Source organism: Schistocerca nitens, chromosome 4 (genome assembly GCF_023898315.1).
Source record: "Schistocerca nitens isolate TAMUIC-IGC-003100 chromosome 4, iqSchNite1.1, whole genome shotgun sequence".
NCBI lineage: Eukaryota > Metazoa > Arthropoda > Insecta > Orthoptera > Acrididae > Schistocerca > Schistocerca nitens.
Window position 1 is genome coordinate 756,955,966 of NC_064617.1, and position 18,525 is coordinate 756,974,490.

General features: G+C 39.1%; 1 protein-coding gene across 2 annotated transcripts in view; it reads right to left on the minus strand.

Moving 5' to 3' along the window:
* Positions 1–1,929: 1,929 nt before the first annotated feature.
* Positions 1,930–18,525, minus strand: part of LOC126253050 (ubiquitin carboxyl-terminal hydrolase 5) — a 160,586-nt gene continuing 143,990 nt past the window's right edge. Inside the window, exons 13-15 of one of the 2 annotated variants that reach the window (XR_007545889.1) lie at positions 17,017–17,232; positions 9,369–9,528; positions 3,137–3,273 (exon numbers count right to left, since the gene is read on the minus strand). Coding sequence is in view for 1 of the 2 variants with exons in the window: in XM_049954130.1 (XP_049810087.1) it covers positions 3,101–3,273; positions 17,017–17,232 (389 nt within the window). In the remaining variant the exon portion in view is untranslated. Of the gene's footprint in view, positions 3,274–9,368; positions 9,529–17,016; positions 17,233–18,525 lie in introns of both variants that reach the window. The other variant, XM_049954130.1, reaches the window with a different exon arrangement.

Below are 18,525 nucleotides of genomic sequence, written 5' to 3' on the forward strand. Positions count from 1 at the left end.
CTGCTCAAATATGCAATGTGATCCCCTGATTGGCTAACTTAAATCGGAAACGTCACATCATATCGAATGTTTTTGCTCTACAATTATTTCTGAGCGAAACCTACCCTGCTACACCCTTGCATGGTTTTCAGACTGACCGCACTGTGCAAACCTACATACCTGCCTTTTTGCGGGCTACCTAGAGGAAACATTCCTGGTTTCTCAAAACCCCAAACCCTTTGTCTTGTTAGATTCATTGATGACATCTTCATGATTTGGACTCAGGGCCAGGCACACAATCCTCATACCACCAGAACCTCAACAGCCTCTCCCCCATCCACTTCAGCTGGTCCTACTCAGCTCAATGTACCACTGTCCTGACATCCACACCTCTGATGGCTCCATCAATACCTCTGCCTGTACTAAATCCACTAACCACCAACAGTACCTGCAATTTTGACAACTGTCACCCCCTCCACATCATCAAAGATCTCTCCCATGCAACTTCTCCACCTGTGGACAAAACAGCTGCAGTGATGAGAACTCCCTTGCCCAGTACATTGAAGGTCTCATGAAGGCCTTGACAGACCACAAACAAACTTCCTCACACACTCTTAATCCCCCCCCCCCCTCACACACACACACACACACACACACACACACACACACACACAAGAATTAGGTACAAAGTAGATTGCCCCATACCAAATATCAACCTGAATTGGAACAACACAACCATATGCTTTGCCAGAGCTTATCACCTATCATCAAGCCCTGAAATGAGAGACATCCCTACCCATATGATCATCATCATCATCATCATCATCATCATCAGTTATCTGCTATATTAGCAGATCCTTTGCCTCTCCATTTTCTGCGATCCATTGCTTCCTTCTTAAGGCTGCTGTATGTTTTACCATCCATCATGTCATCCAGTATCTGGAATCTCTTCCTTCCTCGCTTCCTTTTCCCTTCTACACAACCTTCTAAAACTGTTTTTATCAGTCCGTCCCACATGATATTCGTTCCAAATGGTATTCCGTCACCAGTCAACCTACACAACACCTTATCTATCCCTATTGAAAACTTCCAATCCCTTGTGACAGGAAACATATCCCTGTGGAACATCCAGATGGAAAACCTGCCCAATTCACCCACCCAATTCTTCCTAGCCCAGTCCGGTCGCAGACTTATTCTATCGCTTTATAGAGGCAGTCATAAAGTAGCTGTGTCATATACAAACTCTGCTGCAGTCACTACACAACTTTTTATGTTGGTATGAAACCAAACAGCTGTTTGCCAAAATGATTGGCATCGACAAATTGAGGCCAACAACAAAGTTGACCATCCAACGGCACAATATGCATCCGAGCATAACATGCTTGAGTTCAATGGCCACTTCACAACATGGACCATCTGGACCCTTTCCTCCAGCACCAACCCCCCCCCCCCTGCCCCCCCTCCACCACACACACACACACACACACACACACACACACACACACACAGAGAGAGAGAGAGAGACGAGAGTTATCCTTGCAACACTTTTCATCATACACAGCTCCCCACTGTCTTCAGTACCCCTGCATCACACTCTTAGCCTGTACAATTGCCACACCTCCTTCCTGAAATGCTAGCCAACAAACCAGCTGTCTCCCTCCAAGCCACTAACTACCCACCCCCAACACCCTACCTTCCTCCCACCTCTATTCTTCTCTACTCACCTCATCCAACAACTGCCACCCCACCCAGTACACCTGCTGAACTGCCATCATGGCATTGTGCATCCAACCAGCAATCTGTAGGGTCACAGGCATGTTCTTGGGTTTCTGGCTTTTTGATGAAAATTGTTACTTGTACTCCCCAAGTTTGCTGAAGAGGAAAAATTGACTGCATTTTAGAACACAGGTGTCAGCTGGATTCAATAATACCCAGTTAAAATCAATCATCTCCGACAACAAGCTAGCAGAACAATTTATTGAGGATTATTACTCATTTCCCAACGTGACACAGTACACTATTGATTTGCTTTGTATGTTTTGTAGGACAAAACTCATTTAATTAAAATTTGTGGGGAGGGGACTTAAATTCTGAACTGCCAGTATCACATGACAACTGATGTCTACTTACTTGCATAAGGAACACAATGGATGTATAATAAGCAAGAATGTGATAGTGATTAAAAGGGATTATAGCAGTCCCAGTAAACACAAAAATTATAGTTATTAAAATCAAAAACAGCATTAATTATTTTCATCATACAAATAGTTAACATGATATTTCTTCTCTTTGCAGGCAATGGGTGCAGGCACTGGTGAACTTGTTAATGGTGCATTCTGGTTCATAGTGCTCATATTCATTTCTTGGTGGGTGGCATCGTTCTGTTTTGTGCCATATGTTATTTGCAGTGTTTTCACACCCTGCATCAATGGGCTTAAAAGTATCACAGACCTGTTACTAGCAGGTGTAATGTTTCCATATAAATGTTCCGATAATATGGTGCACAGGAGGTCTTACAATTCTATTTGAAATGTCAATTACATTTCAATGTGTTACATACATGTCTTGTTACTTCTAATATAAACAGCTTAAAACATTTCATTATTAACATACATAAGTTTTTTTGGAAATGTTTCTGAAATATATGATTACTTTATGAATACTGTTTTAATTTCTTTAAAACAACTCTGTAACTAACACAGAATCAAATAAATGACATTTTTTTAAGAAAACATAATGTAACTTTTAAAACAGTTTATTGTTATTCAGATAACCATATTTGTTAAATTCACAAAAATTTATATTGTGTATTTGTTTACTGCTCTGTACACATCTGAATACAGTAATATAATCTAGTACTAATACTGTGAGCAGTTAAATAATATTTTGAGTGAGCAAATGGATATTGGCTATTCTCATTTGCCAGCAAAGTACAAAAGTTCATAAATAAGTAACAGCACATTCCTCAGTATTAAATACAGACTTACTAGTTGAGTATTTGGCAGTAATAAAATAAAATGCAGGCAACATTTTAAAAAACTTGTCAGCATGCACACTTTTATTAAACATGTGACGATAGGAATGGAGTTTCGCTATTGACTTCAGTATTTCAAGTTTTAAATCACAAACGTTTGTAAAGATACAAGTATCCAAGTTCCTTTGGAGGGTTTTCAGAACGAGCCACTTTATTGTCATTGTAAATCACCCACTGCCCATCACGTAGGATATGACACACATAGTGACCCACCATTGATGATGTACCCATGTGTGATATAAAGGCTACTAGCTGATATTCTGCAAAAGAATTCACAAATATTAAAATATTGTAATTAACTAATCTACATATAAAATATTAAGAATTAAAATAATGTAAAATGGGTAATTGCCCTCACTTCAAAATGAAATGTGATAGCAGGTCCACAGTTACAAATGGAAGCTGAGTTTTCAAACTGGTTTGTTATCATCCAGTACATATAGGAAGAGAAGAAAAAAATCTTAAAAACATATTTGGTCAAGTAATTCAATAAATCAAAGTCAAGAGAGAAAAATGAATAATTAGAAGGAAACCTGTCTTCCTTGTTTATTGAACAACAGATGGCTCTCTCTCATTGAAGAAGGAAGTATAATTTCCCAAAATTCAATTGCAGTTGTCCCTTCACAACTTGGCAATGGAATTTATTTCATTTTACGCAGACAGAGGTTTAAAACAAGTAAACAAGTTTTTCTCAACAAAAACATTTTAAGCAAATACGCGAATGTGCTACTCCAACAATGCTGGAGATTGAAATAATTCTTTTTTCACTCTGTAAAGTTCCATTAAGGAAATTATCAGTGATCTACGTAATGAGTGCAGATAATAAGTGCTCCCATAATAATTTTTGGAGACAACTCATAAATAAAGCTGAGCATTTCGTAGACATTTAGTGTAAGAGTATGAAAGAGAAGTTTTGAACTATTTGTAGTGAAAAATAAGTGTGCACATTTCAACACCAGCCAGTAATGGTGGAACACCTCTTACAAAAATGCTTTCTAGTCTCTAACACAGTAACCACACACTCCTGCCTACATCAAGTGTAAACTGTTATGACAGCCTCATATGTGTAGATGAACTGGAATAGTAAGTACATGTAGGTCAATCAGCAGTGGCTCCTTTATCAATCAGTTAGCAGAATATGGAAATATATTCCTCTGCAAGTTTTGATGTCGATATGTTTCTTTAACAATGAGTAATGATGGCTTTCTAACTACTGAAAATTTGTCCACACAGGAAACAGCCTAAGTCTGTGACCAACAGTTCCTATGTTTGCATCATGCTCAGAAGAAAGCTGCAAATCTGATGAATGCCACAGTCTGTTTTCAAAGACAAATGCGCCACACTGCCTAAGGCCTAAGAATGAAGTGTTTGATTTGAACTTTGTCAGGAAGTTAATCATGACACCATTATGTTTTGAAGCCATACTGCCTGAATAGGCTTCTTGCTGTTTTCACAGCATTCTGATCCACTGCAGCAGACAGTAATCTGTGTCAGGAACCTTAACTGCTGAGAATTACACAGCCTGCCAAAACAAATTAGTTACCCAAAAGAAGGAGGAGGAAACGAAATGAAACTTAATGGGCTGAGAGGGTATTTGATGCTACTTAGGTGTTTACAAAATAAAGTCAAATTTAAAAAGAACTTGACAGCATGAGCCCACTTGTCAGTATTACGTTGCACCACCACTGCATCCTCTCCTGATTTTTTTTTTTAAACTCTTGTCAGAGAATGTAGGAAGTTTTGTCACCATGACAGAGCTGGTATGTGGTGCAGACTGCAAGCCACTAGCTACACCTCAGCACTTAACATCTGATGCTGTTCATGCCCCCTATATATACTACCAGACCTGTTAACAACGCTAAAAACAAACAATACTAATGCATTCTTAGTGTCTGTCCTAGATGTCATACAGAATTGCAACTCTAACATTTACGTGCCTACTGATGATGTGCACATGTATGAAGTTATACTGACATCCAACCATGTCTCATAACTGCTTACACTTATTTTATCATGTGGTGTTTATTGTTTGTTTTCATTTAATTGTGAGGTATCATTATTTCAATGTGTGTACTGAGGATGGCAATGAATTCCAATGACCTCGGCATGTTCTGAGACACAGCAAACCTATTTTTAGAATTAAATGATCAACAATTTAGTCTTGAGGTTCCGAGTGAATGAAATTACTGTGCAATAAACAGAACTAACATGAGATAACTGTAAAGCACGAAATATGTCTCGGTCTTTTTCTGTACGTTATATAACACAATTTTAAACTTTTCCAGTTACGGTTTGTTTCTATCATTAATTAATGCTAATGGCAACCCTTTTCCACAATTTTCTTTACCTTCAATTACATCTTTATAGTAGCCTAAGTTAATTTCCAGCCAGAAATTATTTCTTCTATGGAGGCATTTGAAGAGCGTGTCTTCTTCTGCTTATTTTTCTCCATCTTTACTACACAAAGCATTCAATAATAAATACTGAGTACCTACATCGTATGACTATTATCTGCGGTCAAGATGTTGGTAAGTTTATTGTGCTCTCACCATAGAATGAAGATATCTATTAGTGAGCACTCAGATGCTCAGAATAGAATATTTGTTCCCATCAAATATCTGAAATGAACCTGGTTTAAATCTCTGAAGGGCAAAATGGAGAGGCATTCTGCTTGTTTGTGACCAGTGCCACAGCTGAGAAGTCACTTGCCTACATTTAGGGCTTTGCTGAGTCTCAATTTGAACAAATTATGCTGTGGCAGCATTTTGAAATGGCTTCCTAGAACACTAAAGTGAAAGCATCCGGGGAAAACAATGAATTTGGAGCCATGACATGCAGCAAAATAGTGATTTATTGTGTACTGAAATATTTTAAGGGTGAAACTATGTATGGTGTCATATTACATCTGTCATCGCAATTACGGTAACTAATATATATATATATATATATAAAAAACAAAGATGACGTGACTTACCGAATGAAAGTGCTGGCAGGTCGACAGACACACAAACAAACACAAACATACACACAAAATTCAAGCTTTCGCAACAAACTGTTGCCTCATCAGGAAAGAGGGAAGGAGAGGGAAAGGCGAAAGGATGTGGGTTTTAAGGGAGAGGGTAAGGAGTCATTCCAATCCCGGGAGCGGAAAGACTTACCTTAGGGGGAAAAAAGGACGGGTATACACTCGCACACACACACATATCCATCCACACATATGCGAGTGTATAACCTGTCCTTTTTTTCCCCCTAAGGTAAGTCTTTCCGCTCCCGGGATTGGAATGACTCCTTACCCTCCCCCTTAAAACCCACATCCTTTCGTCTTTCAATCTCCTTCCCCTCTTTCCTGATGAGGCAACAGTTTGTTGCGAAAGCTTGAATTTTGTGTGTGTGTGTTTGTGTCTATCGACCTGCCAGCGCTTTCGTTCGGTAAGTCACATCATCTTTGTTTTTAGATATATTTTTCCCACGTGGAATGTTTCCCTCTATTATATTTGTGTATATATATATATATACACACAAAGATGATGTGACCCACCAAATGAAAGTGCTGGCAGGTCGACAGACACACAAACAAACACAAACATACACACAGAATTCAAGCTTTCGCAACAAACTGTTGCCTCATCAGGAAAGAGGGAAGGAGAGGGAAAGACGGAGGGATGTGGGTTTTAAGGGAGAAGGTAAGGAGTCATTCCAATCCTGGGAGCGGAAAGACTTACGTCTGCTTGTGTCTGTATATGTGTGGATGGATATGTGTGGATGGACATGTGTGGATGGACATGTGTGGATGGATATGTGTGGATGGATATGTGTGGATGGATATGTGTGGATGGATATGTGTGGATGGATATGTGTGTGTGTGCGTGAGTGTATACCCGTCCTTTTTTCCCCCTAAGGTAAGTCTTTCTGCTCCCGGGATTGGAATGACTCCTTACCCTCTCCCTTAAAACCCACATCCTTTTGTCTTTCCCTCTCCTTCCCTCTTTCCTGATGAGGCAACAGTTTGTTGCGAAAGCTTGAATTTTGTGTGTATGTTTGTGTGTCTATCGACGTGCCAGCGCTTTCGTTTGGTAAGTCAATATAAAGTCACTCAGTCACATAAATTTGCCTCACAATTTTGTACATTCATTGCACGGTGCCTCAATAACAATCAGAATCTCTTGCTAATATGGCGACTATAATTTGTCCTTTGTGGTACTCCCTCCTCTGACCAATTTCAGTTTTCATTCATAAATCACCACCACTGCTGTTAATTACAAACACACATGAACAGGAAAATATGTGTAATATTAAAGTTTTGGTCTTGGCTCCAAATGTAAACAATGATATCCTATTTTTGTCACATGACTACTGTTTGATGTTTATGAAATGTTCAGAGCAATAAGCTCACACGATTGATATTACTTCTAAATATCTCTCACCAAAGTTAAAGCATATGGAACTCACTTTCAGAGAGAGAAAATCAAATATGGCATTGCCCATCTGCACATATTTTAAAATTAGTCAAGAGTAAAGGATCATCCACCCACCATTACAAGTCTAGGCTTTCTTAGTAATTGGTTCACCAAACTTAGCATGAAGAACAAACTTAATTACTTTTTGGGGAATATTTGCCAAAAACCACAGTGCAATCGACTGACAAAAGGTATTTTAACCCAGTAGGTCACAGTTTTAGTGCCCGAAGATGAATATGTGTGTGTGGTGACAACTATATGAAGCTATGAAGCCTTGTGGGCATGTCCACAGAGAAGACCAATTTTATACTGTTGATATATGTTTATGAAGCAACCGTACTGCTTTGGTTATACAGAGATGCAAACTGCTAGTTATTAGTGAAGTGGCTAATGACTACATCATGGACAGGGTGCACAAAAAACATGCAACAGTCTACATTCGGCTATCACATTTTTCATGTTTACAACATGCGGAAAGTAATGCACTATAATTTTTTTCTCCCCTGGTACTGCAACTGGAGTGGTGAAGTGTCATGAAAATACAGTTTGAAGTTTGCGCAACAGTGGGTATTTTGTTTTCATGTGTAACTCTAGCGAGAGACTCCTCAATTACAAAACAAACATGACACACATGTTACCGTCATCAACTTGTGAAGAGCAGCGAAGTGCAGTTCAATATTTGTGGGCCAAAGGGCATAAACAAAGTGAAATTTACAAGGACATGTGTAGCATGTTTGGGGACAGCTGTATGGATCGTAACAATGTCTCCAGGTGGTGGGTGTTCTTCTAATAGGGCAGTCTGAACCTTAGTGACTTATCAGGGTCCAGGTAACCGGTAACAATTGCAGCCCCATAGAATGCTGGAGCCACTGGGGCAGTAATTTTGAAGAACTGACGTGTACAACTGCAAACCTTATTGCAGCAGTTCAACATTTCCTATTGTGCAGTGTGATATTGTTCATTAAACACTGAAATTTCGTAAAGTTTGTGCTCGCTGGATGTCTAAGAACCTGAGAGACAATCACAAGGGCTAGTGAATGATGACAAGCTTGGATCACTTAATGTATTATGCTACAGAAAGGACTGACTTTCTGAAAGGAATCGTCACTGGTGATGAAATTTAGGCCTACACCAAGCAGACCTCTACAGAGTGGAAACCCACTGGTTCCCCTGCGTGGAAAAAAAACTTTGGTGAAGTTGCGTCGTGTCTTGTGACGAACGCTATAACATTAATGTGCTGACGGTGTCAAACTTCTTCATGACAATGTTCGCTTCAATGTTGCTGCTCCTTTTCATGAGGAAATTGCCAAATTTGGGCGGAAGGTGCACCAGTATCCTCATCTTGCTCTGTTGGACCTTCATCTGTTTGGACCCATCAAAAAATTCCTGGCCGGGCAACATTTTACGACAGATGCGAAGGTGAAATCAGCAAACTGCAGATGGCTATACTCCAACTCAACAGACTTCTATGAAGAGCGCATATCGTTATTGGCACCAGATGGGAGAAATGTGTTGAGAACACTGGTTACGATGTAGAAAAGTAGGTAAAAGATGCAAGTTCAACTGTGAATTTTTGTTTTGTTTTGTTCCTTATTAAAATTTTTGGTAGTAAAATTATTGAGCAATATTTTCCAGCCTTCTCTCTTATCTAGCCACAATATAAGTCAAGCAGGAATGATTTCAAGAGCAGCATAGGTACACTGCTTGTGACAAAAATATATTCAATCTAATGGCAACAAACGGACCTGACCTCTTTGAGGATGTCCACTTAGAAACTGGTATCAGTGGCCACGACACAGTTGTGGTGACAATGATTACCAAAGTACAAAGGACAATTAAAACAAGCAGGAAGATACATATGTTCAGTAAACTAGACAAAAAAATCAGTGGTGTCATACCTCGGTGAGGAACTTTGAACTTTCAGCACAGGACAGGTGCATGTAGAGGAACTATGGCTCAAATCTAAAAGAATAACTGAGCAAGCACTGGATAGACATGATAGACATGTGCCCAGTAGAACAGTTCACAATGTGAGGGAATCTCCATGTTATACAGTCACTGTAAAGAAACAGAGATTACTGCATAATAAGTGTAAAACGAAGTGTACGGCTACAGATATAGAGATGCTGAAATGGAACATGTTTGGCTTGTCAAGAGAACAATACATTATGTGTTCAGTTACTACTGTAGCAGGAACTGTCAAATGAATTTCACAAAACCCACAGAAATTCTGATCATATGTAAAGGCTATTAGTGGCATCGAAGTTAGTATCCAGTCCTTTGAAACAAGATCTGAAACTGAGGGCAGTAAAGCAAAAGGTGAAACACTTGACTCCATTTTCAAATGTTCTTTTACAAAGGAAAACCCAGGAGAATTGCTCCAATTTAATCCTCGTACCACTGAAATGATGAAAGAAATAAGTATTAGTGTCAGTGGTGTTGAGAAACAGCTGAAATCGTTAAAACCGAACAAAGCTTCAGGGCCCAATGGAATCCCTATCAGATTCTACTCTGAAGTTAAACCAGAGTTAGACCTCTTCTAACTATAATCTATCTTCAATCACTCAAACAAAAAACAGTGCCCAGTTCTTGAAAAAAAAAAAAAAAAAAAAAAAAAAAAAAAAAAAAAAAAAAAAGCACAGGTGACACCTGTCTATAAGTAGCGTGGTACAAGTCATCCATGAAACCGCTGTCCAATATCCCTAACGTCGATTTGTTGTAGAATCTTAGAACAAATTCTGAACTCAAACATAACAACTAGAGACTGGATTATATGCATTTGCATGCTGCATATTGGCTCCTTTTCGCCGGTTATTGCATATTTTGACTAAAAACTAGTGATGCATATTTTCACTCTATGTTTACAATATTTTAAAAATTTTGATGGGCGGTGTTTAACTCGAGCTAGATTAGATGTCGAGAGGCCACTGCCTAGCAAAATCACTATAGAACAGGAATAAGAACAGGCAGACAGAGTCAATGCTTTTGCTCCTGTGCCCCCACCCACTGTCATACTGAACGCGTCGGCAACAATTAAATTCAACTGTGCAAGCTTTTAGTCGCACGTCACACAGTTGAACTTCTTTATGACGTGTAGTGTGTAACGTGTTGTATGCCGTGCCGTCCGAAAAAGAAACATTGTTTTGTAGATATCTGATCATCCTGGAACATTTACATACTACGGAATTATTTTATATCGTGCCGTCCGAAAAAGAAACATTGTTTTGTAGATATCTGATCATCCTGGAACATTTATATACTACGGAATTATTTTATATTGTCGAGCTTGTGAGAAAAATGTTTTTTTGCAAAAAAAAGTTTCATCTAGACCAGCATGTCAAGACAAGTCTTCATACTGCAGGAATGCAGAAGAAAGGACCATGACTACAACATCTTTCAACAGAGAGTTGCAACACCACGGATTTGTCCACAGGTAACCAAAAAAGTCTGTTTATCATGGACCTATGTGAAGCTTTTACTGCAAGCAATATCTGTCTTCACAAACTTACAAATCCTACCCTCAAAGGCTTCCTGTACAAATATTGCTTAAATCAAAATATGCCAAATGAATCAACATTGTGTAAAAATTAAATATCGACAATTTACGTAAATGTTCTGGAAGAAATACGCAATGAACTCTAGGACAGCATTATCTGGATTTCAGTTTATGAATCTACAGATGCTTGTGGCCATTATATTGCAAATTTAATTGTTGGCGCTTTAAAAGAATAGCCGTCTTTTTTCTGTTTAGCGGCCTGCAAAGAACTTTAAAAAATAAATCATTTTACGATCCCCAAATTTGTGAATGAGGGTATTAGAAAAATATGTCCAGAATCTTCTGCAGATGAAAGGATGTTTTGTTTATTTCAGGTGCTGCCCCCTATATGATCAAAGCAGGAAAAGCCCTCTGAGTATTTTATCCCAATTTGAGTCAAGTGACGTGCTTTCCTCATGGAGTACACTGCCTTGCTGAAGAAGTCTGTTCCATGTTTGTGAATGTAAATAAACTGATTTCATCCACAAAGAAAGTGTTTCTAAAGGCTCCTGCTCACATCAAGACCTACAAAGAAAAACTACTGAATGTGCCTTTACCTCCCAAACCAGTGGTAACTCGTTGGGGTACATGGATCGAAGCTGTGTTGTTTTAGAATCAACATTTCGAGGCCATTAGAGGAGCAGTGAATGATTTAGATAGTGCAGAGACTTTGGCAGTTTGGCCATGCAAGGAAGCTTTTAATGATTCCGTTATTAAAAAAGGCATTGCTGTGATTAGCACTAATTTTTTGCATATACCTGCAAGTATTAAAAAGCCTGAAACTCAAGGTTTGGTGCTGAACGAATTAATTAAAAGTTAATGCTGTTCATCAGATTTCATGATTGTATGCTTATTTTTAAATAAAATACTAAGGAGTTTTTGAGTGTGCCCCTCTGCAAGTGATATATCTCGAAGTTGGTCCTTAACATATCGACTGTTTCACTGTGACTAACTCACATCCCATCCGCTTGATACCGGCAACAATAGCAAAGAAGGAACAATTCTTGAAACACGGTATGTGTCCTCATTTTGCAAATTTTCAGAAAATAATCCCAGAAAGTAATCAGAAAATGATATCAGCATTCTAAATGTACTGATTTTTTGCGTGGTTGGCGCTCTTCCTCATAATGGGTATGAGATATAATGCACAGGTTCAACTTTGAGAGATAACACACACAGTAATTACCACGTTTTTTTATTATTTGAGCTTGCATATTTCGACACTTTTCGAGTATTTTTAAGCATTTTTCACGGATATTTTAAGGTTTTTATGATGCATATAATGCAGTCTCTAATAATAAGGTATCTTGAGCAGAATGACCTCCTCAATATCAACCAACATGGATTCCGAAAACATCGCTCAAGTGAAACCACAACTTGTACTTTTCTCACATGACATACTGAAAGCTTTGGATCAAGGCAGTCGAGTAGATGCAGTATTTCTTGATTTCCGAAAAGCATTTGACTCAGTACCACACCTATATCTATTGTCAAACGTATGATTTGGGGTATCCAGCAAAATTTGTGATTGGATTGAAGACCTTCTGGTAGGGAGGAAGCGGCATGTTATCTTGGATGGAGAGCTATCATCAGGTGTAGAAGTAATTCAGCTGTGCCTCAGGGAAATGTGTTGGGACCCTTGCTGTTCACCGTGTGTATTAGTGACCTTGCAGTCAATATTAACAGTAACCTCAGACTTTTTGCAGACGATGTCTGAAAGAATCTGCATAAATATTCAGTCAGATCTTGATAATAATTCAAAATGGTGCAAAGATTGATACTGTGCTTTAAACACGCAGAAATGTAAAATTGTGACTTCACAAAACAGAAGAATGTAGTACCCTATGACTATAATATTGTCATGTAGAAGAAGGTGTAATTAGATGAATGACTAACACTAACTTCACTTAACGAAGGTTTATTCAGCACATGCACATACAAGAGCGCGGAGCGAACTGCCTCCGTCCAGCAGAACACATACACTATATATATGGCTACAGAACATTCTAGTACAATGATTCTTGACATTTGTGGATAGTTCTAGAATGTACTCAAACCAAATATAGAAATTAAAATTGTACAGTCCAGGTGAGTTTTGAACCCTCCATGCGACAGTTTAGTATCATAATCACTACACCAGGGTGCTACTCAGCTTCTTATGCGACATTGCTCCCTCCTTAAGGGAACAGCGTCTCGGTGTTACATCCTCTTAGTCCGGGAACAAGTCATTGGTTCTGCATACTCCGACTCCTGATTCTCGCCCTGGCAGTGATCTTCTTCAAATTTCTTTTGCTGTTACACTCTCCGTCACCTTTCTGCTTGTTGCCTGTCGCTGGAGCTTCGAATTTACCCTGGGTTGCAGGAGCCTTATAGGGCTTCATTCGAAGGACGTGGACCGTGTCTCTGATCTTTCGTTGTCTTGTGTCAGGGTCGGAATCTTCAATTTCATAAGTAACATCAGACAACTATCTTACAACCTTATAAGGTCCAAAGTAGCGCCTGAGGAGCTTCTCAGAGAGACCAACCTACCGAACAGGAGTGAAGATCCAGACAAGGTCACCAGGCTGGTGGACAACAGGGCGGTGGCTCGCGTCATACCTTCGGTGATCGTTTTCTTGAGCCTGCAGTGTGCAGAGTCGAGCTAACTGCCGAGCTTCCTCAACTCTGGTCAACACCTGGCCGATGTAGTCATCGTCCATGTCATAAGGATGTAATGGAAACACAGTGTCAATCATCATCGTCACCTCACGCTCATGAAACAGAGAAAATGGCGTAAATCCTGTTGTGTCTTGTTTGGCAGTATTGTAGGCAAACGTCATGAAAGGTAGCACCTAATCCCAGTTGCTCTGCTCAACAGTGATAGCATGTTGGCCAAGGTCTTATTAAGGCGTTCAGTATGCCCATTAGTTTGCGGATGATAGGCAGTCATTATGTGATGAGTAATGTTGCACCGACGGTTTATCTCTGTCACAAGATTCTATTGAAAAACTTTCCCTCGATCTGTAATTAAAGACCTGGGGGCACTGTGTTTTAATACAATGTCTTCTACGATGAATATGGCTACATCGCATACTTCGGCTGTTTTCACAGCTTTTGTAATAGCATAGCTTGTCAGATAATCAGTGCAAATAATAATCCATCTATTGCCACTAGCAGATGTTGGAAATCATCTGAGGAGGTCAATCCAACAGACTGGGAAGGCGTTTTGGCTTGTGGAATTGGTATGAGTCGGCTAGGTGGTTTCTGAGGAACTGCCTCTCTCCTTTGGCACTCTCGACAGTACGACACATAGTGACGGACACTCCTAAATAAACCAGGCCAGAAAAATCTCTTGCGGATCCTATCGTAACAGCTTTTGCAAGTGTCCTAGAAGCATAGGCTATAACCTTCTCTTTTCCATCCGAAATTTGCACCAGAACAGCACCAATCCCAAACCCACTGGCATCTGTGTGTAGTTCTGTAGGTGCTCTCTAATCATACAGACCAAGTACAAGGTTGGTTGGTCAGAGCTTTTTGCAGCACATCGAAAGAATCTTGTCGAGCACCACCCCAGATAAATTTAGCATTGGCTTTTAACAACTCTTGGAGTGGCCTGGCTTTGATACAAAAGTCTTTGATAAAACAACGGTAATAAGAACATAATCGAAGGAAGCTTCTCACTTCTCTAATACTTTTAGGAATAGGAAATTCCATTATAGAATGGAATGTGAAGAAACCCAAATAACTTTTACAGTGGGATGTACCCTCTGCTATGCACATCATGATGGTTTGCATAGTATAGATGGAGATGCAGAAGGAAGTGAATACCAGTGTCCCAATTTTTTCCTAGTGAGATACACAGACGACAGTTGTCATTTATGGATGTTGCATTCAACAAAGCAAATGCAATGTGATATTAATGGCAGTGCTAGTTGCTAGGTCAGTCTGTTTGAACCAAGAAGGATGGACTTTCTGCCATGTTACTGCCTATGCCAATGTCTCTCCACCTGTCATCCACATGTGGGCATGTTACAGACACACAGGTCAGTACACAAGTTGAGTTGGACAAGGTCACTGAATGACACATTACAACCTCAGATGAAGATTGATATCTGGCCATCTCTACACTGCAGTATCATATGGCTACCCCCAGAGCACTGCAAGATGAAGAGCCATTGGATATGCTGTGTCGGATCAGACTGTAAAGCCGTCGGCACACGGACTGTTCATCCAAACATTGAGCGTTCCGATTTTCTGACGTCATAGCATGGAATAGCACATTCTGCCATCGGCACACAGACTGTGCATCCGAATGTTGAGCGTTGAGCGTGCCGAGTTTCTGACGTCATAGCATGGAATAGCACGTTCGGGAGTGCTCTCTATCAAGAAGGGAACGAATACCACAGGGTGGCCTCCAATGTAGGAAGTGATAAACGTTTATGGAGGGCACACAAATTACAAGCTCCCAAAATCCTACTGAAAGCATTCAAGATGGCATGATGAATGACATTTCAGTTCTTGTTATATAAATGAACGAAGATGTAACAATATTTTGTTGTGTACATAATTTGTGAAAGAAAAGGTGTAATTTGGTAACATACCCAGTCCACAATTATTGATCAATGAAGTATGGCTGACACCGATAATCATGTTCCATTAAGCATTTTGAGCAGTGTATTTTGATAATGCTTAATGGTCCATAATTTTTTACATACTAGTGTTATTTGGAACTTTTGGGACTTAATAGCATACCACTTCTTGTTATTCAAAACACCCCCCACATCCAAATTAAAATTTAATGCTTCACTGCTTGAACTGTGATTTTCATACTACATCACAGACGTACTTCCTATATTTCATTAAAAAAAGATTGTTATTGAAAAGCAGGCAAAAGAAGACCTAACATTAGGTACAGTCATTCCACACTGTATGTGATTATTTTGAGGTTTATCACTTCACTCTATGCAGTTTTTTGTGTTACTGCAATCTAATTTCTGCTGCAGGGGCAACGAATAATGGGGAAAAAAAAATGGTATCCACCTTAATGGCTAAAGAAATCATCAAAGTGCACTATGATCATGAAGCACTGAGAATCAACCAATGTAATTAGTACAGAGCACCATTGTTGAACAACACAGCTTTCCCTATGAAAAAATTAAAGTATAGTTTCTTTACTTTCAACGGCTCTAATTAAAACATGAAATCTCTTCAGTCTATCAAACAATCAATAATACTTTGTGTCCACAATATAGCTGTATCTCAACATTGCAAAGGAACCTATATTCAAACTGAGTGCTGTGCACAACATGTGTGTTCCTGTCTCATGAGACACACAGATGTGGTTATCACAACTACTTAAGCAAATACACAAACTTCAATTTGCTTTTAGCTTTTGATATATTTATTTCAGCATAAGTTTGCATTCTTTTTTTACCATAAGGTATGCTGTAAAATGTCCCACGTTAGGGTAAATGACAGTGGAAGAAATAGCTGTCACACACACACACACACACACACACACACACACACACACACACACACACAATTAAGGAAGACTGAATCACAATGGTCACAAAAAATGAGGTAGTGTCCAATGAGGCATTTGGAAGAATTACCACCTAACTGAATGAGTCACAACTTCAGCTTTTTTCATTTTAAGAAACAGAATCAAAAGTGAACTACTTTGTATTGCACAAAAAACTCACAATACTAATCTCTTAACAAGCACAAGTTTGCTTTCTATTCTGTTACATTTTTTTTATTCACAGAAAGGAATTTTAGCAGTCATAACCCCCCCCCCCCCCACACACACACACACACAACATACTCCATCCTCTAAGTACTGGAGAGTTGTGAACATTTTCTCACTTCTTTCTACGATTCCGACTAACTGCAAATATGAACATTCAGTTTTATGAGGCACACAACATCATCAAAGCTTTACTAAAGAATTATTCTATGTGGACACTTTTTACCCCGCTATTACACTGTGTGAGCCTCAGTTAAAAAATTACAGCTTGTATTAAACTTACTGCTGTCACCATCACGGAACTGTGGTTCTGATGATGAGGCTGTTGGTAGTGCTTCCTCTTCTGCATCCAGCTCAGCCTGGTGAGTGAAGATCCAATCTGCTGCACGCTCAACATTGTTGTCTGTTGCTTGTAGTGCTTTTACGGCTTGTGAACGGGTGAATCCCATGGACATAATCATTGTACAGAATTCTTCGTTAGGTTCGAAGTTACTTTTACCTGGGGAAACATAAAGATTAATTTAGCCATATAATTATAGTATGATAAATTTTTACTTCACATGCCTAAATGTGAAGAATGTGAGGATAAATTACTAGTGACTGTATGAACCCTTGGCATTCTATTCACAGATCTCTAGTATGGTGAACAGCTCCAGCAAACTTTTTGTGCCCAATTCTCTCTCGTCAGTACTACAATACGTCTATTTCAAATGAAGTTAACGCAGAAGCAACACACAAAGTAAACCAAAATAGATAATAACCGACAGCAGTTTGAAGAGGACAGTCCTTTATTAAATACGACACTATTGACTATGTTGAGTATGTTATAAGATTCCACAACAAATGTATTTCAATTATATTTGTCTGTAGTTTTCTCAATTACTTCTTCTACCCTTCCTGCAGATAGGTGTGGCCTGTGGTATCTTTCTATGACTGAGCACAGATTTTTGTTGGAGAATCTATGGTGTGTTATGGTTAAGATAAGGGCTAACTCAGCTGCAAAGTCTATATATAATCTGACAGGAAAGTCATGAGGCTCTACATATTTGTTTCAGTTTAGTGATTTCAAGTGTTCCTCAGCACTACTGAAATTAGTATCTACATCATTAATCTTTGCAGTGCTGCAAGAACTGAACAGGGCTTGTACTCTTGCATCTTCTTCTGTAAAGGAAAATTTGAAAACTGAGTTCAACACTGTGAATTTCCAATTCCTGTGTCACCCGTGAGTGTCACGACACTAACTTTGGTGACACTGACAGGCTTCTCATATCACCAGGTTTTCTTTTTATTTGTAAGAGACTTTTCAATAAGGTTCTGCTATGGTAGTTATTGGAGGCTTCGTGCATTTCTCTCTTGATAGAGAAATGCTGAATGAAAAGCTATTGGCTATCTTCTGCACTATACTTAGTGTACACCTATTACGCAGTAATTACTATTTCTTTTGAAGTTTCCTTATGATGATTCAGATTGATTATATACCATGGAGTGTCCTCCCCATCACGACATATTACACTACGAACACATCTACCGAGTGCTTGATCAACTATTTTTCTAAACCTGAGCAATAGTTCCTCTACAAATTCCTCTAACGCCTTTGCTTACCCGACACTAAGCTAAATGTATAATCAGATACAAAATGTACATGCTAGCAGACAAATCCAGAAAACCATCCTGGCCAACGCAAGATGTGGCTCTTACATACAGGTATGATGTGTGTCAAGAACTGAGAGGATTGGTAGAAGTTTCCTCTGCCAAATTCTCACATAATTACTGATCGGATTTGGTCTTCTCA